Raw genomic sequence first — 21,546 nt, 5'->3', positions numbered from 1 at the left:
TTTTTTTTTTTTTTTTTTTTTTTTTTTTTTTTTTTTTTTTTTTTAGCTTATGACCTAATTAATTAAGTTATATTTATCTCGGTTTGATTTGATCTGATTCGATCTTTTTATCTATTATATTAAGCTTTGATTTGTTTAAGCGCGTTCATATGACTTGATAATTTAATAATCTGGACTACCCACCCCAGATTGTAAAACTTGGATTGGGTTGGATTGAATTTTTTTGAAAGCGGAATACATCTACGTTAGTAATGTATTATGACTCGTGAGTATTTGATATTTGAATTTGATGAGATTTTAGTTATTAACCCTCTTGTATTTTGGGTGTATTTTGGATAAGTACGACTTTTTAAAATAATTTTTAAAAAATAATCCAGCCAATCTAAAAATTGAAAGTTGGATTGGATTGAGTTGAATTTTATCTGGGTAGCCCACACAGCAGACTCTTGGGTTGCTCCAAAAGAATTAACGGATTTACACTTCTAATAAGGTTATTGGACGTTAACTTGAATATAGTTTAATTGGTTCAAATGTATATCCTCAACTAGAAGGAAAAGAATTAAAAAAAGTCAGATCTATTATGTCCTAGAAATTTATTGATTTTAGGGACCAATTTGTAGATAAATTTAATATTAACGGGCTTTTTATATACAAAATTAAAAGTTTTATTTGGAAAACTCGTTAGACATTTTTCAAAGTTCGCACTCAAACAACTTCTTGCATTTTGGTAGAAACTATAATGTTTTAAATAGTTGAGTTATGCTTAAATTGGTAATATGCTTAAATTGGTAATGATAATTGATGCTTTATTACCAAGTCATCCTCGTGTTGCCAACATAATATTAAAACACGTCGGAATAATAGCATTAAAGTTGAACTAGATTGAGACCGACACAGAAGGAATATGTGTTAATATCATAAGCTAGACCTAGTAAACCCTTTTAACAACATTTGTAGCTTGTATAAATAGTTTTAGTGTTAGGTTACTCTATTAACGTTGTATTTAATGTCGTGTTACAACAATGTGTTGTTTGATTATTATTTTAAAAGAATTATGTTTTAATTATTTGAGGTTTTATTGTCCTTTTAAGACACATCTTTTAAAATCCAATTAAGATTTTTAAAATTGTTTCAAAATGGAAATGGCTAAATAAAGAATAATTATATAATTAAAATTTATGCAAATTTTAGAAGTAATTTCAAATATCATATATTTCTTTAAATTTTTATATAATTAGCTAAAGAGCTATTTAGAGAAGATCATTCATACTAACAAATATAGACGTTCACGAGGGTCTTCAATTTAATTAGAAGGATAGAGAATAAGAGGGAAAAAAATGTTGTACGGATGTACAAGGAAGCAAGCGATCACGCGTCCTGAGCGGTGTAATTACATGAGATAGAGCACGATTGCCTAACGGCCCACGTGATCACATATTTTTCTCGTTCTAAAGCAATTGGTAACTCTCGTGCCACCTTTCGTTTGTTAGTAAAAATGACCTATTTAGCTCGATTCAATCTCGAAACTAGAAGGTGAGAGTGATTTTTTTTTTATCGTATATATTTTATTTTGTTACTTTTTTAAATTTAAAATATAAAGAAATGTAATATAATAATTTAATTTTGTTTATTTTCGTAAATGGGCTGGCAGCTGGCGATTTGGGCCTTTAGCGAGGAACATGTGAGATCCAGGAATATTTTAATATTGGAACAGTATTATTTTACTATTTCTTTATTGACGGTTGATCCTCATAAAATAATAAAATAATAAAATAATAAAATAATAAAATAATTTACCCTATACTTTTTTATTCCCTTCAAACGAAAATAAAATAAAATAACTCGTCTAATTAAATTAAAATATTGACATAAAGCTTAACAAATAACAAAAATAAAATAATAAAATATTTTATTTATAAATATAAATATACAAGAGTAATTTTTTTAACTTCAAAAAATGTTAGATTATAAGACTAATTCTTAATTTTTTTTAAAAGATATAATTTAATTTTATATTATTAAATCGGTTAATTTAAAAATTATTAAAATACAGTAAAGTTTATAGAAAAAAATTGAGATTTATGAAATTTTAGATATTTGTAAAATAATAATAAAAATAAATAAATAAATAAATAAGGAAAATTATATAATAAGGTTGGGCTGTCCGTAATTTTCTCGTTCTATCACGTGTTGGACATCGTCGATTCGTAGTTGTCTTTCTTCTTCCTCAAAAGTGCGGGAAGGACGACGCTGATTGCTGAATGCTGATCGAAATCAAACTCCTTCTTCTTCTTCTTCCTGTCCTCTTCAGCCATTTTTGCTTCTTCTGAAGAAGGCATCACTGTAAGGCACTGTGTTGAGGTGTAGTCTCAGGTAGAGCAGAGAGAATACAGTTCCTTCCCCGCCAAAAGGGATTTTATCCTTCGATGAACGATTGCCGTATTGCTTCTTATATTCTTTCCTATTTTCGTTTCTTCTATGTAAGATTCTGACGGAGTCTTTGCGGACGACGACGTGTGGTGTTTATTTGGCATACCGTTTGAGCCGATCGGCGGAGTGAGGATTTGGTTACTTTGCAAATTGCTAGGTTTTTTGTATTTTGAATGAAAGATGCGGATCAGAAATCTGGTGGCGTTGATGCTCTTTATGACGGTTATTGCTCCGATTCTGCTTTACTCTAATCGCCTCGCCACCATCGAGTTCTCATGTAAGTGTCCTTCTATCTCGCCGATTTCGTTCTGGAATCCGGTTCGTTTACTTTTTCGTTTCGCTGCTATCTATAGATTTTGAAATAGCGTTTTCATTTCTGCAGCTAAAGGCGATTTTATTGAAGATTTTTCAACTTCGGTGAGTAAATCCGTGTAGACTCGCTCTGTATGCTTCATCTTGTTATTTGCCATTGCGATATTGAAAAAAAAAAAAAAAGCGTTTGGTTCGATCGTTTGGCTGTTTTCTCCCACTTTTTCTTCTAATTTCCCTGTGTCTTCGTAAACCAGGGTTTCAATAGCGATGTCAGGCATCTAAATCCTCCCGATGGGATAGCTACTTTGTCAATTTCCTACAATTTTTTAAATCTATTTATTATTCGCTTTTGTTCTGGTTCTTGCATTTTTTGGATACCAATTTTTCTGACGATTCTTCTTTGATTCATCGTTTTGGGTAAAAGAAATCTTCATCAAGCGTCGAAGAGCCCGTCGCGGTTGTTTACTCGGACAACAATTCACTTCCTGATTCCGCTGCTTCGGTTTGGCAGAGGAACGACGGCACCCAAGGTTTGGCCAAGGATGTGCTATATATAAATATTTCTGTTTATAACACTGGTTTCTGGTTTTGTATATTTCTTTACCTTGTCATTTGTTAATTTTTTCTTCTGGTGCACAATCTGTAGGAGTAGTAGAGCGTAAATCTAATAGAGTATTGACCATGACTAATGAGGAAGATCATTCTCAAAACGAAAATCCAATCAAGCAGGTTACGGATCCATTTGGGATGGCAAATACCATTAGAGGGGATCCCGATAGTACCGGTGAACAGAACAGCAAAGTCGATCCTGTATGAATCTGGCTTTTTGCCATTTCTCCTATACTCTTTAGTTGTCCTGTTGTTATAGAATTATTTGCATGTGCAGGGTGATTCTTAGAAATCTTTGATAGTTTTTTCATGAGTTTCGCATGGATAGTTCTGATTAACTTATTATCCAGCAAGAGTTATTGTTTTTATCAAGAGCTTTCATTTCCATTCTCTCGAGAAGCCTATCGCTGTGGCTAGATAGCAAATTTGCAACGTAATTTTCTGGCTCCAATACTATGCCAAAGGAGTCATTTATGTAGTTTCTCTATTGCTTCTTTTAACCAAATGGCTCTATTTCTAAAGCCCTCCCGAAGTAGAGCCATAAAGGGAGTACATAAGAGTCAGCTCGTCTTGCTGCCAGGAATAATTAATCAACTTTTTGATTTATTCAGAATGTTTCTTTATCTTGTATACAATGAATTTTCCAGAAGATTATGCAACCACTATATATTGTGCATGAACTTATTCCCATAATCACTTATTTTATCTCTATTTTCTCTTCTCCTTGTGTCTATGTTTCCTTGCCAACTGCCAGAATCCCAAACATGAGCAGCCAGCCACCCAAGCTTCTGAGAAAGCTGATGGGGGAGAAATAGGAAGATCAAGATCTGAATCAGAGAATGTTCAAGCTGCTTTTCCTAATGCTCGGGTAAGACATCTCAAGGATCAGCTCATAAGGGCCAAAGTTTACCTCTCTCTTCCAGGCACTAGGAACAATCCCCACCTTACAAGAGAACTTCGACTGAGGATAAAGGAAATTCAACGAACATTAGGTGATGCAAGCAAGGATTCTGAGCTACCTAAAAAGTAAATTTTCTTTCTGATGCCATCCGTGTCCATGTTAATGTTCCATCTGAGAATGAGTTATTGTTTCTTCTATATCTATTTAAATCTAATGGGATGGGACATTCTTGAGAGGGTCTTTGTGTTCACTATTGGATGCTATTAATGTTGCAGTGCCAACGAGAGATTGAAGACAATGGAGCAAACACTGGCAAAAGGGAAACAAACTCAGGATGACTGTTCTATTGTGGTAAAGAAACTGCGAGCGATGCTTCACTCAACTGAAGAGCAGTTGCGAGTGCACAAGAAGCAAACCCTGTTTTTGACACAATTAACTGCAAAAACACTTCCTAAAGGCCTTCATTGCCTTCCCTTGCGCCTGACAACCGAATACTATTCTCTGAATTTGTCCCAACAGCATTTCCCAGGTCAAGAGAAACTAGAAGATCCGGACCTGTATCATTATGCGTTATTCTCAGATAATATATTGGCTGCAGCAGTAGTTGTTAACTCAACAATCACTCATGCAGAGGTATATATTTCTCGTGGAATTATGATGTCTTTTCATAGTTTATACATTGATTTCTTTTTTCACGGTTGTTTGGGATTGGCAGAAAGAGTCTGATTTCTTGTCATTGTTAAAGTTGATACAACTATGGACCTTTCCCTTTGTTTGAAATCATGACTTATTTCACGTATTTGATAATTTCAGGAGCCTTCAAAACACGTTTTCCACATTATTACAGATAAACTCAATTATGCAGCAATGAGGATGTGGTTTCAAGCTAATCCACCTGGCAAAGCTACCATCCAGGTTCAGAATACGGAAGAATTTACATGGTTAAACACCAGTTATAGTCCAGTTCTTAAGCAGTTGAGTTCTTCGTCTATGATAGACTATTATTTCCGGGCTCATCAGGCTAGCTCTGATGCAAATATGAAGTTCCGGAATCCAAAGTACTTGTCCATCTTGAACCATCTACGATTTTACCTCCCACAGTTATTCCCGAAGCTCAAAAAAGTTTTGTTCCTGGATGATGATATAGTAGTGCAGAAAGATCTCACAAAACTTTGGTTCGTTGATTTGAAGGGAAATGTTAATGGTGCTGTAGAGACTTGTGGAGAAAGCTTTCATCGGTTTGATAGATATCTCAATTTCTCAAACCCTCTCATCTCAAAAAATTTTGATCCTCGTGCCTGTGGTTGGGCATATGGCATGAATGTCTTTGATTTGGATGAATGGAAGAGGCAGAATATTACAGAGGTGTACCACTCCTGGCAGACGCTGGTAAGTTCTTATGAATTCGTATCTATTCCACTTGTCATATGACTTGGGAACATTCGAAGCATTGGTAGTGAACAAACCTTTTCAACATTAAAAATACGTCTGGAAGAAGGATTGAAACGGAAACGTGTTCGTTCTAGTTAAATCTTTGTGTGCCAATTATACGTAGTAAACTGGAGTTTGGTGGATATAATAAATTTGTGTGACATCAATAAATTTTTTCTTGAAGATGGACAGTGATGCATATCTTTAGAGTGCTGGGTAGTATTGTCGTATTGTGACTTGTAGATCCTAGCTCCTTGGAAATAGTATTCCTGCTCAAAACATTGTATTTTCTTTTTCCCCCAGAATAACGACATGCAATTGTGGAAGCTGGGGACATTACCACCGGGTCTCATCACATTTTGGAAGCGCACTTATAATCTTGACAAATCCTGGCATGTTCTAGGCCTTGGTTACAATCCTAATGTTGGGCAGAAGGATATTGAACGAGCGGCCGTTATACACTATAATGGGAACATGAAGCCTTGGCTCGAGATAGCCATACCCAAGTACCGAAATTATTGGGCAAAGCATGTTGATTTTGACAATCTATATCTAAGAGAATGCAACATCAATCCATGAATGGTCCTTGTGGATTCAAAGATTCCTCGATGAGTCTAACATCCACAATAGTTAATTTTCCAGGTCTGGATCTCTGCTTATTTTTTTGGTTCTCTAATTTATTTTTCCCTTCTTGATTTGTTTATTGGTTATGTAAAGTAGAACTTAACTGATGCTATCTATTCTTAATTCCCCCCACTTCAGATGTATATCATATGTGGGTCTCTATATTCTGTTGGTTTACAAAATGTACTTGACCAACTCCTTTTCCTCAAATATTGCCAGTTGCAATTTGAGATTTTGAAAAAGATGGTATCTCTCTCTCTCTCTCTCTCATTTATTTGTATTATCTGAAACTTCTGTCTGTTATCATGAAAATATTATTACCGAAACAGGCCAAATGACTTCGTTTGGAGGGTACGAACGAAACGATAGCAAGACAAAAATAAAATTTCTTTCAGGTTCATTGAAGATCATTTCTTTCTTAGATTTGACATCTTCTAGTAGCTTGTCTATTGAGTTCATTCCTTGCTTTATATCATGCTTCATTTGATATGATTTTACTCAAACAGAGAGGCCTCTCGGTTGGGTTGAATTGGGTTGTAACTTGTGATTTGGATCGCTGTATAATGAGAAGAGCGGTGGGGGGGGAGTTGAGGGTTGGTGAATTTTAAGGGAAAAGCAAGGTGGGTTCTGGCTATGCCATTTATGTGTGCAGCTACCACTTTATTCCTCCAATCACGCGTGCTTGTTTGATGTCTTTTGTCTCCTTTACTCCAATTTGGTTGATTGATATAATGAATGGTTCTTCTTCGTGGGGCCTGTTGAAAGTGGCGCCCATCTGTGATTCAAATTTCAAAGTGTGTGGCCACAATTCTTGTTTAGGACTCGAATGGCTTTATTTCTGCTTGGCATCTGGATTTTGGGTTTAAACTATTGATTCATAGTCGTTTGCTTGCCACTAACTTCAGGGCCCAGTAGATGTCGGCCTGCATACGTAACCCTCTCTGTCCATGCAGCTCCACGCCTCTCAGAAGCTAATGGGTTGGATGGGTAAACTCATGGGCAATAGACTAAAACCAACCCAAAACTCTTGAGGTATTTTTGTCTTTCATGTCTTTGTGTAAATTTAACTAAATCTCTCCTAAACAGTTTGAATTCTCACACTCGAAACGTTAGGTTGAATTTAAGCTAAATTCTCGCTAATGTTAATTACATATAGATATTATTGATTTGACAACCAAGAGCGAAGGATATAATGATCAATATCAAATGAACATGTTGATTTGCAATACATGAAGAATTTGACTAAAGAACCGGATCAAATGCTCAAATGGATCGAAAAAGACTAAAAACATAGCGAATCTATTTAAAACTAATCAAATCAACAATGATTGAAAGAGCTGAAGGCTTTTCACTCCCTTTTAAAATTGCATAAGAACAAACCTAGAAATCTATTAGCCAAATAGATTGATGAATCAACTGGGCTCACCAGATTTGGTTGATTCTTTGTAGATTTATTTGAAGTAGAGGTTGTTAGGCATGTGGAAAGTGCATTGAGATTTGAACCTTTTTGGGTGGAACCGTGTGGATCAAATGATCTAATAAGCAACTTTGGCCTCCATATCATCAATCATTGTACCTGGTGATATCAGATCAGATCAAACCAATCATATCCCATCTTTGCTATATGCATTGCTTCAATTGGGGGTTAGATACCCATTCACCATCTCTCTCCCTTCTTGCCTGTTCATTTACGTTCATATCGACTAAAAAATTCTCATAAACTTTACTTTTTGATATTTCAAAAATATTTCAAAATTATTATTAACGTAGGAATCATTTGGGACGTTGGCTGTAAATTGAGATCTAGAATAATGTGCCAATGATTTGAAACAAAAATTGGGACCTAGACGCCACCATATCATTTTAGCTTATTGTCACACTTTCCAATGTCTAATTTTCGTCAGATATCTTTAACGAATTTCTCGTTTTGAAATGTTTACGATAGGTTAATAGTAATATTACATTATCTGAATTAACGATTTTTCAAAAGTATTTTCGAAGTAAAGGGAAAAATTCAAAGATATTTTTCGTAATTTAGCTTTAATCAACTCATTTTTTACACATGCTGGGTGTCTATGTTTCAATGAGATTTACATATTTTAACGTTGGATTTAGACATATTTGTGAATACTTAGCTTTGTGGCTTGGATTGAGTGTTCATGTAGTTGTGTGTGGGCATCTTTAAAGTTGGATTTTCGAGTATTGGTTAAGTCTCGGACAACTTTTTGGTTAGAAAAGACGTTGAGTTCAACAATAGATGAACGTAGAAGACTCGAACCTCTGTTTTGAGGTAAGCAGATATAATTACCCATTTTCTTCTGACTGAGCTAACTTCACAGTACAAAGATGTTTGATGTGGCAGTGTTAGGCTCATTTTGTGACCAAACAAAGACAGTCAAGTCAGCCCACAAGAAGCAAAAGGGCACTGAAAAAAAGACACAGCAAATGAGGTGGTTCGTTCGTTCATTCATTCAGTGGCTCATCTTATCTTAGCCTTAGGCTGGCTGTCCTAAGCCAAACAACCTCGATTTTTGGAGCCAAAACTAGGAGGGTTGCTTTTGAAAATGGTCAAATGAGTCACTTTTTTGGTAAGCAAGCAAGGATTTAATTTGGTTTTGGGGCAGCAGCAGGCAGGGCATTTCAGACAGCAGTCACCTTGTCTGCTGGGCCCTGTTTCTTCTTCCCCTTCCCTTCTTTTCATGTGCACCAGCACAGCCAAAGCCAAAGCCAAAGGCCAAAGCCAAAGGCCAAAGCTTTTCCTTAAGGTAAAAAGAGCAGATTCCCTCTCTATTACCTTAGCTTAGGGTCAGGTCCCTCTCTCTTTACTGTCACCACACTGCCGTGTTTGCAACTGGGTTCTTAAAGTTTAGATTTTGAACTAATACCATTATCCTTAAAACTCGAAAGACCCGAAAGACGAGTGTTAGTAAGAGAACGAGATCTTTGTTATTCGTAATTAAAAATCTTGAGGGAAAGCCTAAAAGGAAAAGTTAAAAAATGACAACATTTGCTAATGGGAGACTTGAACAGTGGAAGCCAGACATATGCACTTGTTCACCTCAGATCTTTGTCATTTCTTATTGATATAGATACCCTATTATGCAATTGGGTTCTTAAAGTTTAGATTTTGAACTAATACCATTATCCTTAAAACCCGAAAGACCCAAAAGATGAGTGTTAGTAAGAGAAGGAGATCTTTGTTATTCGTAATTAAAAACTTTGAAGGAAAGTCTGAAAGAAAAAGTTAAAAAAGGACAATATTTGCTAACGAGAGGCTTGAACTGTTCCAGACATATGCACTTATTCACCTAAGATCTTTGTCATTTCTTATTGATACAGATGCGATTGATTTTACATGGGTTCTCGTGAATCAAACTATTAGAGATAGAGAAGTTATCTTCCACTGATAGATATCAAAGAACATCAGGATCTATAACAAATGCAGACCGTTTGTACATTTCCAACATCAAGTCGAATCTTATCCGTACTCTTTCATTTCAAAACGACAATGAAATCGACACGTAAAATGCAATGCAAGTAAGAGAAGTGGGAAAAGAAGGCATGTGTTTGGTTGGTTGTAGTGAATGAAAGGGGGATGAACTCCTAATATGAAAAGTGCCAAAAGGAAGACAACGGGCAGAAGAAGAAAATCAAAAGCATTTGAGATGTTGGGGCGCGCCGGGCGGTTGCTTTGTTGACTCCCAAATTGGCCTTGTCTTTGCCTTTGCCATTGCCTTTGCCTTTGCCTTTTTGTGCTTCCCGCCATCATGCATTGCACTCAAGCGCTGCGGGGGTGGGCTGCCTGGATCAATGCCAAACCCATCATTATCAACCTTTTCATTTCCTTCTCCTTCCAAACTTTCAATTTTCAAATCTAACCCGTTCTTACGTCGACCCTAGTTTATTTAATTCTCGTACACGTGTTCGATTCAAATTTATGTTCTTTTAAAGTCTTTTTTTGTGTTTTGTGAGATGAACCGAGTGAATCCCGAATGTCCTTGAGATGAAAAATATTTTTATTTATCAGTGAAAATGTCATTATCTCGTCTCGAAATGATAATAAGATTATATGTCTTAGAATCACGTGATACTAAAGTTATTGGTATGAATACGTTGTCTGTCACTCCTAGCGAACGGATTGCATCTCGACTACCTAGTGGGGTAAATAAGGGCTTTCTCTTAAGTTATTTCGAGGGCAGTCATAGGAAAATGGATGCACTTGTAGTAATCTTAGATGCAATGGGATTGATAGAGACCACCTGTAAGGCTCGAGAGCGAATCACGGTCATATGACTTGTTTAATAAGTTTCTTTGTAACGACCCAGATCCACCGCTAGCAGATATTGTTCTCTATGGACTTTCCGTTTCGGGCTTCCCCTCAAGGCTTTAAAACACATCTGCTAGGGGAAGGTTTCCACACTCTTATAAATGGTGGTTTGTTCTCCTCCCCAACTAATGTGGGACATCACAATCCACCCCTCTTCGGGGCCCAGCGTCCTTGCTGGCACTCTTTTCTTCCTCCAATCAATGTGGGACCACTCCCAAATCCACTCCCCTTCGAGGCCCAGTGTCCTTACTGGCACACTGCCTCGTGTCTACCCCCCTTTGGGAAACAGCGAGAAAGCTGACACATCGTCCGGTGTCTGACTCTGATACCATTTCTCGATTTGTGCATGTCATCCTTGCACAACAGCCATGCTAATCTTCTCTGTATCGTTCCAATTTTATCGGATGTCCCAACTATCAATTTTATTAATATTGTAACATAATATTCAACCTTTTAAAAAAAATTAAAAGTTAAATACCGTTGAACTCTAATGATTAAACACTAATAATTAAACTAATAGATTAGGAATTTAATTATGTTAATACATAAATAATTTATTAAACATAAATTACATAAAACAATTTCTAAACTAAATTTTAAAATTTTTTAATTTTAAGTCTTAAAATAATTAATTATTATATTAAATATAGAACTTTGTGTTTAATAAAAATATAAATTATAAAATTATAAAATAAATAAAATAAATAAATTTCTAAAATTTAAAAAAATTTGAAAGAATTAAATTATAGATAATAAATTTAAATGGAAAGGAAACTGACAAAAGAAGGGGAAAAAAAAAGGGTAAATAATTAAAGCGAAAGGACGGCATTGAATAATTTAAAGCTGTGGGGACTCACTCCACTTCGCATCCATTGGCAGGCGCATTCCCATTCCTTTCCTCTCCTCTCTGCGGATTTTGCAGAATTCGCCATTCTTCTTCTTCTTCTTCTTCATTTGATGCTTTCTACTCTTCTTGCGGCTGTGATGGTAGTGCATTGGTGAGAGGTTTTGCAGAATGGCAGGCGGAGGCGGCGGACGGGGAACCTCGATTCTTAAGAAAGCTGCTAGAAAGATTGCATACGCATGCCGTTCTTTCTCTCCTCGGAAAGCTCGCTCTGTAAGCTTCTTCCCTTGTTTCTGACCTGCACATTGCTTAAATTGCTAGATTTCATGGCTGAAATCTTTGTTTTCGATCTTTTGTCTCAAATGCCGTTGGTTTCTTGTTCCTGATTTTCACTTCTTCCTGTGGATTTTTTTTTTCTTTTGTGGAATCTTGATTACATACGAATTTTTGTTTTGTTTCATGTACTACGGTGTATGATCCGTCCCGATTTTGTTCTGGTGGGACTCTAATTTGGTTTTCCTCTTATTGGACTTTGTATTACAGACCTCGAATTTTTCGGCTGCTCCATCCGCTGAAAAACCAAGGTACGTCGTGGAAGAAGTTGGAGAAGCTGAAATTGCTGAACAAACAGAATCAAGAACCACGAACAATCTGCCTTCCAAGGTAATTGACCCCTTATGAACAATTTGCCTAGTTTTAGTACCGCTCCGTATGCAACTTGTCTTTGGTCAAAGAAAACATTTTAGCATTTTGAGTTCGTGTGCAGAAATCTTTGCGATTCTTGCAGCCATTTAGTGTTGCGTTCCTATCTGATTTGTTTGGAAGATGGATTCAAAAGGATTTTCTGTTTATTTAGAATAATAATTGTTTTTAGAAAATTGTTATCTCATGTTTTCAAGTATATTATAATCTTAACCAACACTCCTTTTTTAATCTTAATTCCCACAAAAGTGCGAGCTTTAGTTGATTTTCTTGTAGCTGAATCTTTGTTGGGTTCATGAATTGGCAGAGGAATTAAAATCTCTTATTGCTTTTCCGAACATTGTCATAAAAATTTGATTATTTGAACAGACAAAATATTTCTTGATTATGGTAGATACTTGCACAGCTTTTGAGCCATTATCAATTTAAGAAGTCTTTTGTTCATTGCTTGATCTTTGGTTTTATGCTTTTGATGTGAATCTGATTACTGGAGTGAAACATTACATTTACCCTTTGAAAAGATCTGAACAAAAAGGCAGTCAAATCCTCTCTTGCTTTTCTTGAGCCAATATTCGATTGCTACTTCAATGAATATCCAGTAGAGAGAGTTCAACTTTATTCTTGGACCAGAAAAGTTTTGATCTCTTCCTAATTCATCTTAATTGCTTACTTTTCAATTCTTTTTCTCTTTTTCAAGATTTAAACTGGTTGTTATTTGCTTAGTCTGTCATGTCATAGTTTTATTATTTAATAATCGTTACTGTGTTAAATTAAAATGAGACATATTTAATACCAAGCAATAAAGTATACTTGTATGATTAATAAATAATAAACATTATGAAAAGTTGAGCTCTAACTTGAGTCAGAGGTTCTTTCTTTTTCAGTATCAATTATCTTATCTGCATATTTGTCTTGATTCGTATGGCAGAATCTGTGCGCCATATGCCTTGACCCTCTAAACTACAAGACCAAAGGGAGTCGTCCAGGGCAGGCCATTTTCACTGCACAGTGCTCTCATGCATTCCATTTCACTTGCATCTCCTCTAATGTCCGCCATGGCAGTGTCACATGCCCCATTTGTCGAGCTCAGTGGACCCAGTTGCCCCGGAATTCAGCCCCACTTTGCACCCAGAGTGATCCTATTCTCCGTATTCTTGATGATTCCATTGCCACATTCCGCATCAATCGCCGGTCCTTCCTGCTCTCTGGACGTTATGATGATGATGACCCTGTTGAACCTGACCATACACCTTCTCATGATTCTCGTCTCTCTTTCTCTGTACATTCGGCCCCATCAAACTTCTGTCCTCCGATCCAGGTGAGTGGTTGTGCCCCGGGTTATGTATGCTCCAACCACCATGCTCGGCCACCACTGCGTCAACACTTCCCCTGCAGAAGCCCCTCTCCCTTGTTGCAATCACCAGCTCGGCAAACACCTCGTACTACAGGCAACCTCAGGAACAGAATGAGAGCTTTCCTTTCGGTGAAATTGGCACATCAACCAGCGACTGACTTAGTCCTGGTTGCATGCTCCAATGGCCCACACCTGAGACTCCTCAAGCAAGCCATGGCCTTGGTGGTTTCCTCCCTCCGTTCCATTGACCGTTTGGCCATTGTTACCTACTCGTCTGCTGCTACCCGTGTGTTTCCTTTGAAACGTATGACATCTTATGGAAAGAGAGCTGCCTTACAAGTCATTGACCGTCTTTTCTACATGGGGCAGGCAGATGCCGTGGAAGGGCTGAAGAAAGCAGTTAAGATACTTGAGGATAGTATTCACAAGAATCCCAACTCCTCCATTCTGCATCTATCTGATAGCCGAACTCAACCGTACCATCTCATCAACTTGGAATCGCCCGCCGTCCCAATCCATTGGTTTCACGTCGGAATGGGGTTCAGCATTTCAAATGGTTTTGTAATGCAGGAGTTTGAAGAGTTTCTGATGACAAAAGTACTGAGAGGAATCATCAGAGACATCCAACTAAGAGTTGGAGAGGAAAGCGGCAGATCAACCATCATTAGTATTGCAGAGTTGAGAGGTGACGAAGAAAAGCGAATTGTAATCGACAACCTGTGCGGTGATAATGAAGGACATGTCAGGGTAAGATACAGCTATGTCGATGGAGAAGTCGACGATCAGGAGTGCATGAAAGCAGGCGAAATCTTTCTAAGTTTAGGAAACAAGAGCAACAACAATAGTAATTTCAATGAAGCTGGCCGCGAAAACAGTGAAGAGGATCCGAGTCTGGGCGGGAGGATTAGCAGCATCGAAAGATGGGATTATCACGACCCGTTCATGGCTAGAAGATGGGCGAAGCATCTGCATTCTTACCGGCTTTAAGTTTAGGGATGAGACACAGAGGTAGCTTTAGAAGAGAGCGCTCCAAAATGTAGAGCAACACAGTATCTGATGGTGAAGTGATTGGATGATGGGGTAGCAGCATGAGATTCAACGCTAAGCTATTCTTTCTCCTTTCTTCAGAACCAAAACATGGCATTGTAAAAAGGACAGAGACGATTCAGTATGTTTGGTAGCTGGGTTTTATTATACTTGTTAATGATAGGAATGTTTGTTAACTTGGTCCATATTCAACCAGTAAAGTTCAATTAATATAAACTCGGTTTAATTTTATTATTATATTCACGTTACTAATGAATCAGACCTTTTAAAAATATGATCATTTTATCTCGAAGGGATGACAATAAAGTTCACCAATCTTCTGATCAACGAGAGTTGGATCAAGTTGGGCCGTCCTCGTCAACGGATTGGTAAGCAAGAGTGTGGAAAACCCTTTGGAAATCAAGATTTACGAAATTTCAATGACATTATTCTATCGTGCATAACCCTTGGTAACTTTTTGTGACGTTCTTTCCAATTTAATGTTGAGTTCTTGAAGATTAAAGCAATTGGTAGAGATCAAATATCATAAATGAGTCTTCTTTTTTAACTTTTTTAACTTGTTACATCTACTTGACACGATTAAACTTAATTTGGTTTCTTTGCCTTATTTAAAAAAAAAAAAAAAAAAAATTGAATTGAGGTGGAGGGTATAATGGTAAAATAAACATTAATTGGCAACCGGTTCAAATAAGCGAAATAAATGAAATAAATGATTATGATTGTAATTGGTTAATCTCTCAACAAAAAAATAAAAAATAAAATAAAATAAAATTCCTAACACTTAGCTCAAAAAGTAAACATTCAACTACCGGTCGACAAAGTCATCAATATGACAAAATTATTTGTCGCGTGACACAAAGGACAATATGGTAATTTCGCTCTAATCAAACATAATAAAAAATGCAGCTACAATAAATATATATATATATATATATAATTTTAGCAATTAATTTTTCTTTTTTTATAAAAATTTTAAAAAATACTCATAAAATTTTAAAATTTTAAAAACTAACATTAATATCTTCGACCTTCATAAAAATAATTAAAAAAATTATTTCAAAGTCTTTTATAATTATGCTAAAAGTAACATTATGCTAAGGAATTTTGATAATTAGTTCGGTTCATAAGTCTTTCATAATTATTTCAAAGGTCGATAATTTGATCTTTATACCGAGCAATTGTAAAATGTTGAATGCCCGTTTCGCCCTTCCATGGAGGAATCGTCGTCGTTTATTACATTCTCCAATTTGACAAGTAATTGGTGCATCGAAGACGATGATGACAGAAAAAGACAAAGCTTCGAAGTGTGCGCCAATTTCCTCTGTTTCTCTGTTTCTCTCTCTCTCTCTCTCTCAAGCACTACTTTTTCCCACCCTTTTCCTCACCTTCTTAGCAGAAAGGGAATGGAGCCTCAATTTCTCTGTAAATCATTGTTACCCAAACTACAGATTTCATCTTCTTCTTCGTTTCTGTGAACAATTTCATTGTTTCTTCAGAGTTTCGCCTTCCCTGTTCTGTTGATTCATTTCAACTTTCAGCATTTCTTTCGGAAGGATATGTTTCCGAGGCTTGTTAATCCCGATGGAGATATCCAGATCCATGGCGGCCGTGGTTCTGTTGCTTCCGAACTCACTCACAGCCATCGGGGAGATCCTTGTCTCGTCTTGACTTCAGATCCCAAACCTCGCCTCCGATGGACTGCCGATCTTCATGAGCGATTCGTCGATGCCGTCACTCAACTCGGTGGTGCTAGCAGTTAGTGCTTCTTTCTTCTTTTACCTAATTTCTAGAGCTTTTCGTCTCATTAATCTGGATGTTTTCTTCTTGTTCTTCATCTGTTTGCTGCCATACACGAACTACTTGAAGCACAAAACCTGTTCACTCAACTAGCTTGAATAACATTTCTCTGTTTTACTAAGAAATAGCAGCGATGGTTTGCTTAATACCTAGTTTTCGATTTTCGATCATCATTTTAAGTACTCTTGAATTTAGGGCCAAGCACTGTAACGCCTACGTTTTATTTCCGGTTTTCACTTTTGCTCGCAATGTAAATGGGAAGTTTGATCCTGTTCAATGATTCTCATCCATAACGATCGTTAAAGCATTTGGCCTGGTAGAAAGAACATAAACTAGATAGCTTATGGCAGAAAAGAAACCATGGGTCTAGACTTGAGAGAAATGGAATGGGAGGCCAAGCTCAATTCCTCTAGAATGGTTAAATTCTGCAGATTCTAAACCAATCTTCAAAACTTGACGACTCTGTCAAAGCCATGGAAGTTTAAATGGGGGTTTTGTGCTTGAGTTCTTTGAAGAGTGTTCATAAATGATTGTTGTCTGGGAAGGGTATGCTTCTAATTGGCTCACAAATTGAGTAGATTTAGATAGTCACTTTGTTTCTTATTTTTAATGATTGGAATCCCTGCAACTTTTGTTTAGCTTTCTTGGTTTCTTTGACCAGCTTTTTGTATGGCTTTTTGGTGTATTCATTCATTTTTCTTGCTAAAAGGAAACATTCTTTGCATCAGCTATCTCTAGGCATTGGGAAACTCATTGGAGTAAGCTTTTGTGGAACACTTCATTGAGTAGATTCAGTTGTTTTGTCTATGTTTTTAGTTGAAATGATTGGATTAAGAGTCTGATAATTAGCTCAAAAGGACACTCTTGCGGAGGAAACCTCTAAAGGTTGACAGAACAGGAAAAGGGATTAAACTTTGTTATCTTTCTTGCGAATCTGGTTCTTGAAATCTAAGGTGTATGTCAGCTAAGAATTCTATTTAGCCTTTTCAGATATAATCCAATTATGAGTTTATAATTAGGATGTCAGCACCTTTAGATTTTCTATCCAACTATGTTTCCACTTCAGTCAGTATGATGACTTTATTGAACATCATAAACTATTAAAATACAATTCTAAAAGATTTGAAGTTGGATAAAAAAGAAATCTATAAACAGTTTTGTTTGATTCCTAAGTAGTATGATTCATCATTTTTATGTTCACGTATTCACTACAATTGTGAGATCCCACATTGGTTGGAGAGGGGAACGAAACATTCCTTATAAGGGTGTGGAAACCTCTCCCTAACAAATGCGTTTTAAAACCTTGAGGGGAATGAACCTTGAAAGGAAAGCCTAAAGAGGACAATTTTTGCTAACGGTGGGCTTGAGCTGATACAAATGGTATCGAAGCCAGACACCGGGCGGTGTGCCAGCGAGGACACTGGTCCCCCAAGGGGGGTGGATTGTGAGATCCCACATCGGTTGGAGAGGGGATTGAGTGGATTATGAGATCTCATATCGGTTGGAGAAGAGAACGAAGCATTCCTTATAAGGGTATGGAAACTTCTCCCTAGTCGACGCGTTTTAAAACCTTGAGAGGAAACCCGAAAGCAAAAACCCAAAGAGGACAATATCTACTAGCAGTGGGCTTGGGCTGTTACAGCAACAGAGCCTTGCAGTTCTAGTTTGTTTGACTCTGTCCAAGACTTCAAATTTGTATATGAATCAAGTTCTAGTTTGTTTGACTCTGTCCAAGACTTCAAATTTATATGAATAAATTACCTGGTATGAAAGTTAATGGACATGACAGGAGCTGAACCAGACAAGATTTGGATGTTGATGAGTAGACTACATACAACTTGGAGGTTTTCGTAGTTTGAAACGAAAACCTTCACTAATTAGCTCAATGGTCTAGGCGGTAAGGTACATATCAAGATTCCCTCATGATCATATCTTAGAAGCGATAATTAATAGTTGCTCAATCAAAGAAGTTATCCCGTTTTATCACAATTGATCGGTTTTGTTAGCCTTGCCCCATAAGGAGTATCAATTCACAGTCTGTCAGCAAGAAATCCCATCAGTTTGAAGATAGTTTTTGTTTCCCCATAAAGATAATTGAAGCTGAAAAGATTTGAGATCTAATTGAGTTTGTGAGAACCCAAAAGAACAACTTAGAAGCCAAGGAGACAAAATGAATTGTGTGAAGCGCTCCCATTAAGGTTTAAAATTGTACAATCTGACAAAAATCAATTGGCCTTCTATGCTTTTTCTTTGAAGATCCTGTTATTTCATGTCTTCTGGAGAGTGCTTGACATGTTTGACCATAAGACTCCAGGTTTTACAAAAACCAGAACTTGGGTTGTAATCATTAAGTTCACTTTGTTGCCAATACAGCTCAGTAGCATAGAGAATATGCTATGCATGCTTTGATTGCTATCTTTCTTTTGATTTGTTGGTGGGGACAAGGGTGTGGAGGATATGGGTCATACATGAACTCTATAATCAATGATAAGGGTTTGACATTTGAACACTTGGTGCAGAAGCTACACCAAAAGCAATAATGCGAACAATGAATGTGAAAGGACTTACTCTCTTCCATCTGAAGAGCCACCTCCAGGTAATCATAATGACATAAAAAGGCATGTTTTTATGAACAAAAAGAAACTGATGTTGGAATTCATGATGAATTTGTGTTTATGCATTGCTTGTTTCTACATTTCAGAAATACAGATTAGGTAAGCAATCAGGGAAGGATATGGGTGAGGCATCTAAGGATGGTAAGCGATAAATTTCTGTTCTGTCTTTGCATTTCAAGTGATATAGCCTCCATGAGTCTCTGCTGATATCAACTGCATTTATTAGTGTTGGGTCATGGAGTTCTTATCCAAAAGAGCTTGCTCTCTTCCTCTCACCACCAGTATTTGCACTAGCTACTCATTTCTGAAAGCTTTAACCTGTCTGGTCCAAATATTTAAATCTTTGTTTATCGCTTGGTGCAATGAACATCAGGTGCATATCTTTTAGAAAGCCCAAGTACCAATAATTTCTCTCCTGACTTGCCAATTTCTGAAATGGCCGAGTAAGATAAGAGTTTTTTTTCCCTCCTTTAAGACACTTATGATAATGCCTCGAATGTTTTGTTTACAAGATTTGTCGTATTTTCGAACCGTGTATAACTTCGATGTCTGTTATAGTGGTTATGAAGTCAAGGAGGCATTAAGAGCGCAAATGGAAGTTCAGAGTAAGTTACATCTGCAAGTTGAGGTAAAATTCTCATCCTTGACATTAAAATGGAAATTCATGATGGTTTTAGACAGATTTCATGAAGATCCAACTCTGTTAATGAATGCCTGGTGGGTTCTAAACTTAATTTAAATGGAGAAAGTCTGAGATCCTAAAACGAAACATTCTTTGCAAGGGTGTGGAAACCTCTCCCTACCAGATGCGTTTTAAAATCTTTGAGGGGAACCCCGAAGGGGAAATCCCAAATAAGACAATATATGCTAGCGGTGAGCTTGAGCTGTTACTTTCTAGTTTTAAGATTGCTTACTTGCTTGGTTGATTATCCTTGTGATCGAGTACGTTGAGAATTACTGATATAAAATGTATGATACACTACATTCATCAGCTAGCTGACCTTACCATCGTTGGGCAGGCAGAGAAGCACCTCCGGATTCGTCAGGATGCCGAGCGAAGATATTTGGCTATGCTTGAGAGAGCTTGTAAAATGCTTGCAGATCAGTTCATTGGAGGTGCGGTTTCGGACTCGGACAGCAAGAAGTCCCAAGGACAAAATCGTAAGAGCCCAAGAAGTTTCTCTATCGACCCACTTGGTTTCTATGCTTCACAATCACAAGAGATGGAAAGAGTGAATGGTACAGAAGAAGTTCAGACTAATCTTCGTCGCCAAAGGGCTGATTGTTCGACCGAAAGCTGCCTAACCTCGAACGAGAGTCCAGGGGGATTGGCCATGGAGAAAAGTCCTGTTGCAAGCAAGAAAAACATGGCTAACTTGGATTCAGAAAATGCATCTTTGATTTGGGGTGAAGCCAAGGAAAGAATACAAGATGCCAACATGATCCAAGTGAACCATCTCAGCATATCCGGGTGCAACATGTGGGGATGAACTTCTGCAGACAAAAACTCATCAGAATTGATGAAAAGTATGTTCTATTTCCAGCTTTTGTAAAAATTTCATCATTTAGAATCTGGCACGAGCGAATGCCGTTTAGTATGTAGACAACTCGTCGAAAATGCAAGTAGTTAGGCATTCTTTTGGCTGTTCTGAACAATTATAGTCGATCTCTGTCTGGCTTAGGCAGACATGAATCTATTATCAGGGTGTAATCAGTAGTGTTCTGTTGGAAACACATCTTCTTTCACTTGTTAGCAGTGCAATAGACCTTTCTTCCAATGATGATGCGTATCATAATTATTTTTTATACTAAACCATAACAACTCTGGCCGTAACCGTTCAAGTCCGCCACTAGTAAATATTGTCCGCCACTAGTAAATATTGTCCGTTTTAATCCGTTATGTATCGTTATCAACTTCATGATTTTAAAACGTGTATACTAAGAAGTTTCCTGTTCAACCAACTGGGATCTTACGATTCACCATTTTTGGAGATGAATCTCACAAGGGGAAGATGAAACAACAAAAAAAAAAAATGCAAATCTAAGATGTCCATTAAAGATTGTTTATATTTGAAGAATTAAAAAAGAAAAAAAGTTTTATACTTTGATGTGTAGCTGTCCTCCAAAAGCCAAGGAAAAGTCCCAACTTCCGATGTCTTTTTGACTCTGACTACAACACATAATTTTCTGTTGGAACGGAAAGAGCCGTTCCTTTTCCTTTTCCCTTTCTCTTTTTTCTTTTGATTATTATTATTTATTTATTTTTAAATAGTTCAAATAAAGATTACTTTTTTACATTTATTTAAAAAAAATATTAATAAATTCTAAATTTTTAATTTTCTCCTGCAATTATACGAACTTTTAATTTTATGTTTAATAAATTATAAATATTAAAACTATACAATAAGTTTTTGAATATTTAACGTTACGTTAAAGAAACCCTATAATCCATATGGATTTTTTCAATATAAATCACGACAATTTAGTATTTCTTTATAAAGTTGAAATTCACCGAATATTAATTTACTTAAAAAAAAAAAAAAAAAAAAAAAA

At 36.6% G+C, this 21,546-nt stretch overlaps 4 protein-coding genes and 1 pseudogene across 6 annotated transcripts in view; 4 read left to right on the top strand and 1 right to left on the bottom strand.

The window, feature by feature from the left end:
• Positions 1-2,172: 2,172 nt before the first annotated feature.
• LOC111453652 (probable galacturonosyltransferase 4) lies at positions 2,173-6,549 on the top strand. 2 transcript variants are annotated; one of them, XM_023094835.1, is made up of 10 exons: positions 2,173-2,373; positions 2,486-2,707; positions 2,813-2,847; positions 2,997-3,038; positions 3,167-3,272; positions 3,389-3,552; positions 4,106-4,377; positions 4,528-4,885; positions 5,066-5,641; positions 5,987-6,549. In XM_023094835.1, the coding sequence occupies exons 2-10, from the start codon at positions 2,611-2,613 to the stop codon at positions 6,260-6,262; spliced, it is 1,926 nt and encodes a 641-aa protein (XP_022950603.1). In that variant the 5' UTR covers positions 2,173-2,373; positions 2,486-2,610; the 3' UTR covers positions 6,263-6,549. The 2 variants fall into 2 exon arrangements, with proteins under 2 accessions (XP_022950603.1, XP_022950604.1); XM_023094836.1 differs by lacking the exon at positions 2,997-3,038 and having other exon boundaries at positions 2,173-2,707.
• LOC111453658 (myb family transcription factor PHL7-like) overlaps positions 5,698-21,546 on the top strand; it is a 20,288-nt gene continuing 4,439 nt past the window's right edge. For both annotated transcript variants that reach the window (XM_023094844.1, XM_023094843.1), the window contains exons 1-2: positions 5,698-5,708; positions 17,932-17,938. The gene's annotated coding sequence lies outside the window, so the exon portion shown is untranslated. The remainder of the gene's footprint in view (positions 5,709-17,931; positions 17,939-21,546) is intronic.
• Positions 10,952-11,048, bottom strand: LOC111453898 (annotated as a pseudogene).
• On the top strand, positions 11,491-14,818 carry LOC111453655. Its single transcript, XM_023094840.1, has 3 exons — positions 11,491-11,751; positions 12,022-12,141; positions 13,109-14,818. Exons 1-3 carry the CDS (start codon positions 11,650-11,652, stop codon positions 14,519-14,521), a joined length of 1,635 nt encoding a protein of 544 aa, XP_022950608.1. The 5' UTR covers positions 11,491-11,649; the 3' UTR covers positions 14,522-14,818.
• LOC111453659 (protein PHR1-LIKE 2-like) lies at positions 15,836-20,774 on the top strand. Its single transcript, XM_023094846.1, has 6 exons — positions 15,836-16,336; positions 18,898-18,974; positions 19,080-19,134; positions 19,367-19,436; positions 19,552-19,621; positions 20,013-20,774. The coding sequence occupies exons 1-6, from the start codon at positions 16,138-16,140 to the stop codon at positions 20,481-20,483; spliced, it is 942 nt and encodes a 313-aa protein (XP_022950614.1). The 5' UTR covers positions 15,836-16,137; the 3' UTR covers positions 20,484-20,774.

This window comes from Cucurbita moschata, unplaced genomic scaffold, assembly GCF_002738365.1.
Source record: "Cucurbita moschata cultivar Rifu unplaced genomic scaffold, Cmos_1.0 Cmo_Scf00015, whole genome shotgun sequence".
Classification (NCBI taxonomy): domain Eukaryota; kingdom Viridiplantae; phylum Streptophyta; class Magnoliopsida; order Cucurbitales; family Cucurbitaceae; genus Cucurbita; species Cucurbita moschata.
The sequence above is the reverse complement of the archived record's forward strand: the minus strand, read 5'-3'. Positions and strand labels throughout refer to the sequence as shown.

Excerpts from the sequence above, each read along its gene's own strand:
- LOC111453652 (XM_023094835.1), top strand. The coding sequence starts at position 2,611 with ATGCGGATCAGAAATCTGGTGGCGTTGATGCTCTTTATGACGGTTATT. Across the intron at positions 4,378-4,527 it reads GATTCTGAGCTACCTAAAAA|TGCCAACGAGAGATTGAAGA; the intron begins GTAAATTTTCTT and ends TTAATGTTGCAG. Across the intron at positions 5,642-5,986 it reads ACCACTCCTGGCAGACGCTG|AATAACGACATGCAATTGTG; the intron begins GTAAGTTCTTAT and ends TTTTTCCCCCAG.
- LOC111453655 (XM_023094840.1), top strand. The coding sequence starts at position 11,650 with ATGGCAGGCGGAGGCGGCGGACGGGGAACCTCGATTCTTAAGAAAGCT. Across the intron at positions 11,752-12,021 it reads CTCCTCGGAAAGCTCGCTCT|ACCTCGAATTTTTCGGCTGC; the intron begins GTAAGCTTCTTC and ends TTTGTATTACAG. Across the intron at positions 12,142-13,108 it reads CGAACAATCTGCCTTCCAAG|AATCTGTGCGCCATATGCCT; the intron begins GTAATTGACCCC and ends TTCGTATGGCAG.
- LOC111453659 (XM_023094846.1), top strand. The coding sequence starts at position 16,138 with ATGTTTCCGAGGCTTGTTAATCCCGATGGAGATATCCAGATCCATGGC. Across the intron at positions 19,135-19,366 it reads GGGTGAGGCATCTAAGGATG|GTGCATATCTTTTAGAAAGC; the intron begins GTAAGCGATAAA and ends AATGAACATCAG. Across the intron at positions 19,437-19,551 it reads CCAATTTCTGAAATGGCCGA|TGGTTATGAAGTCAAGGAGG; the intron begins GTAAGATAAGAG and ends TGTCTGTTATAG.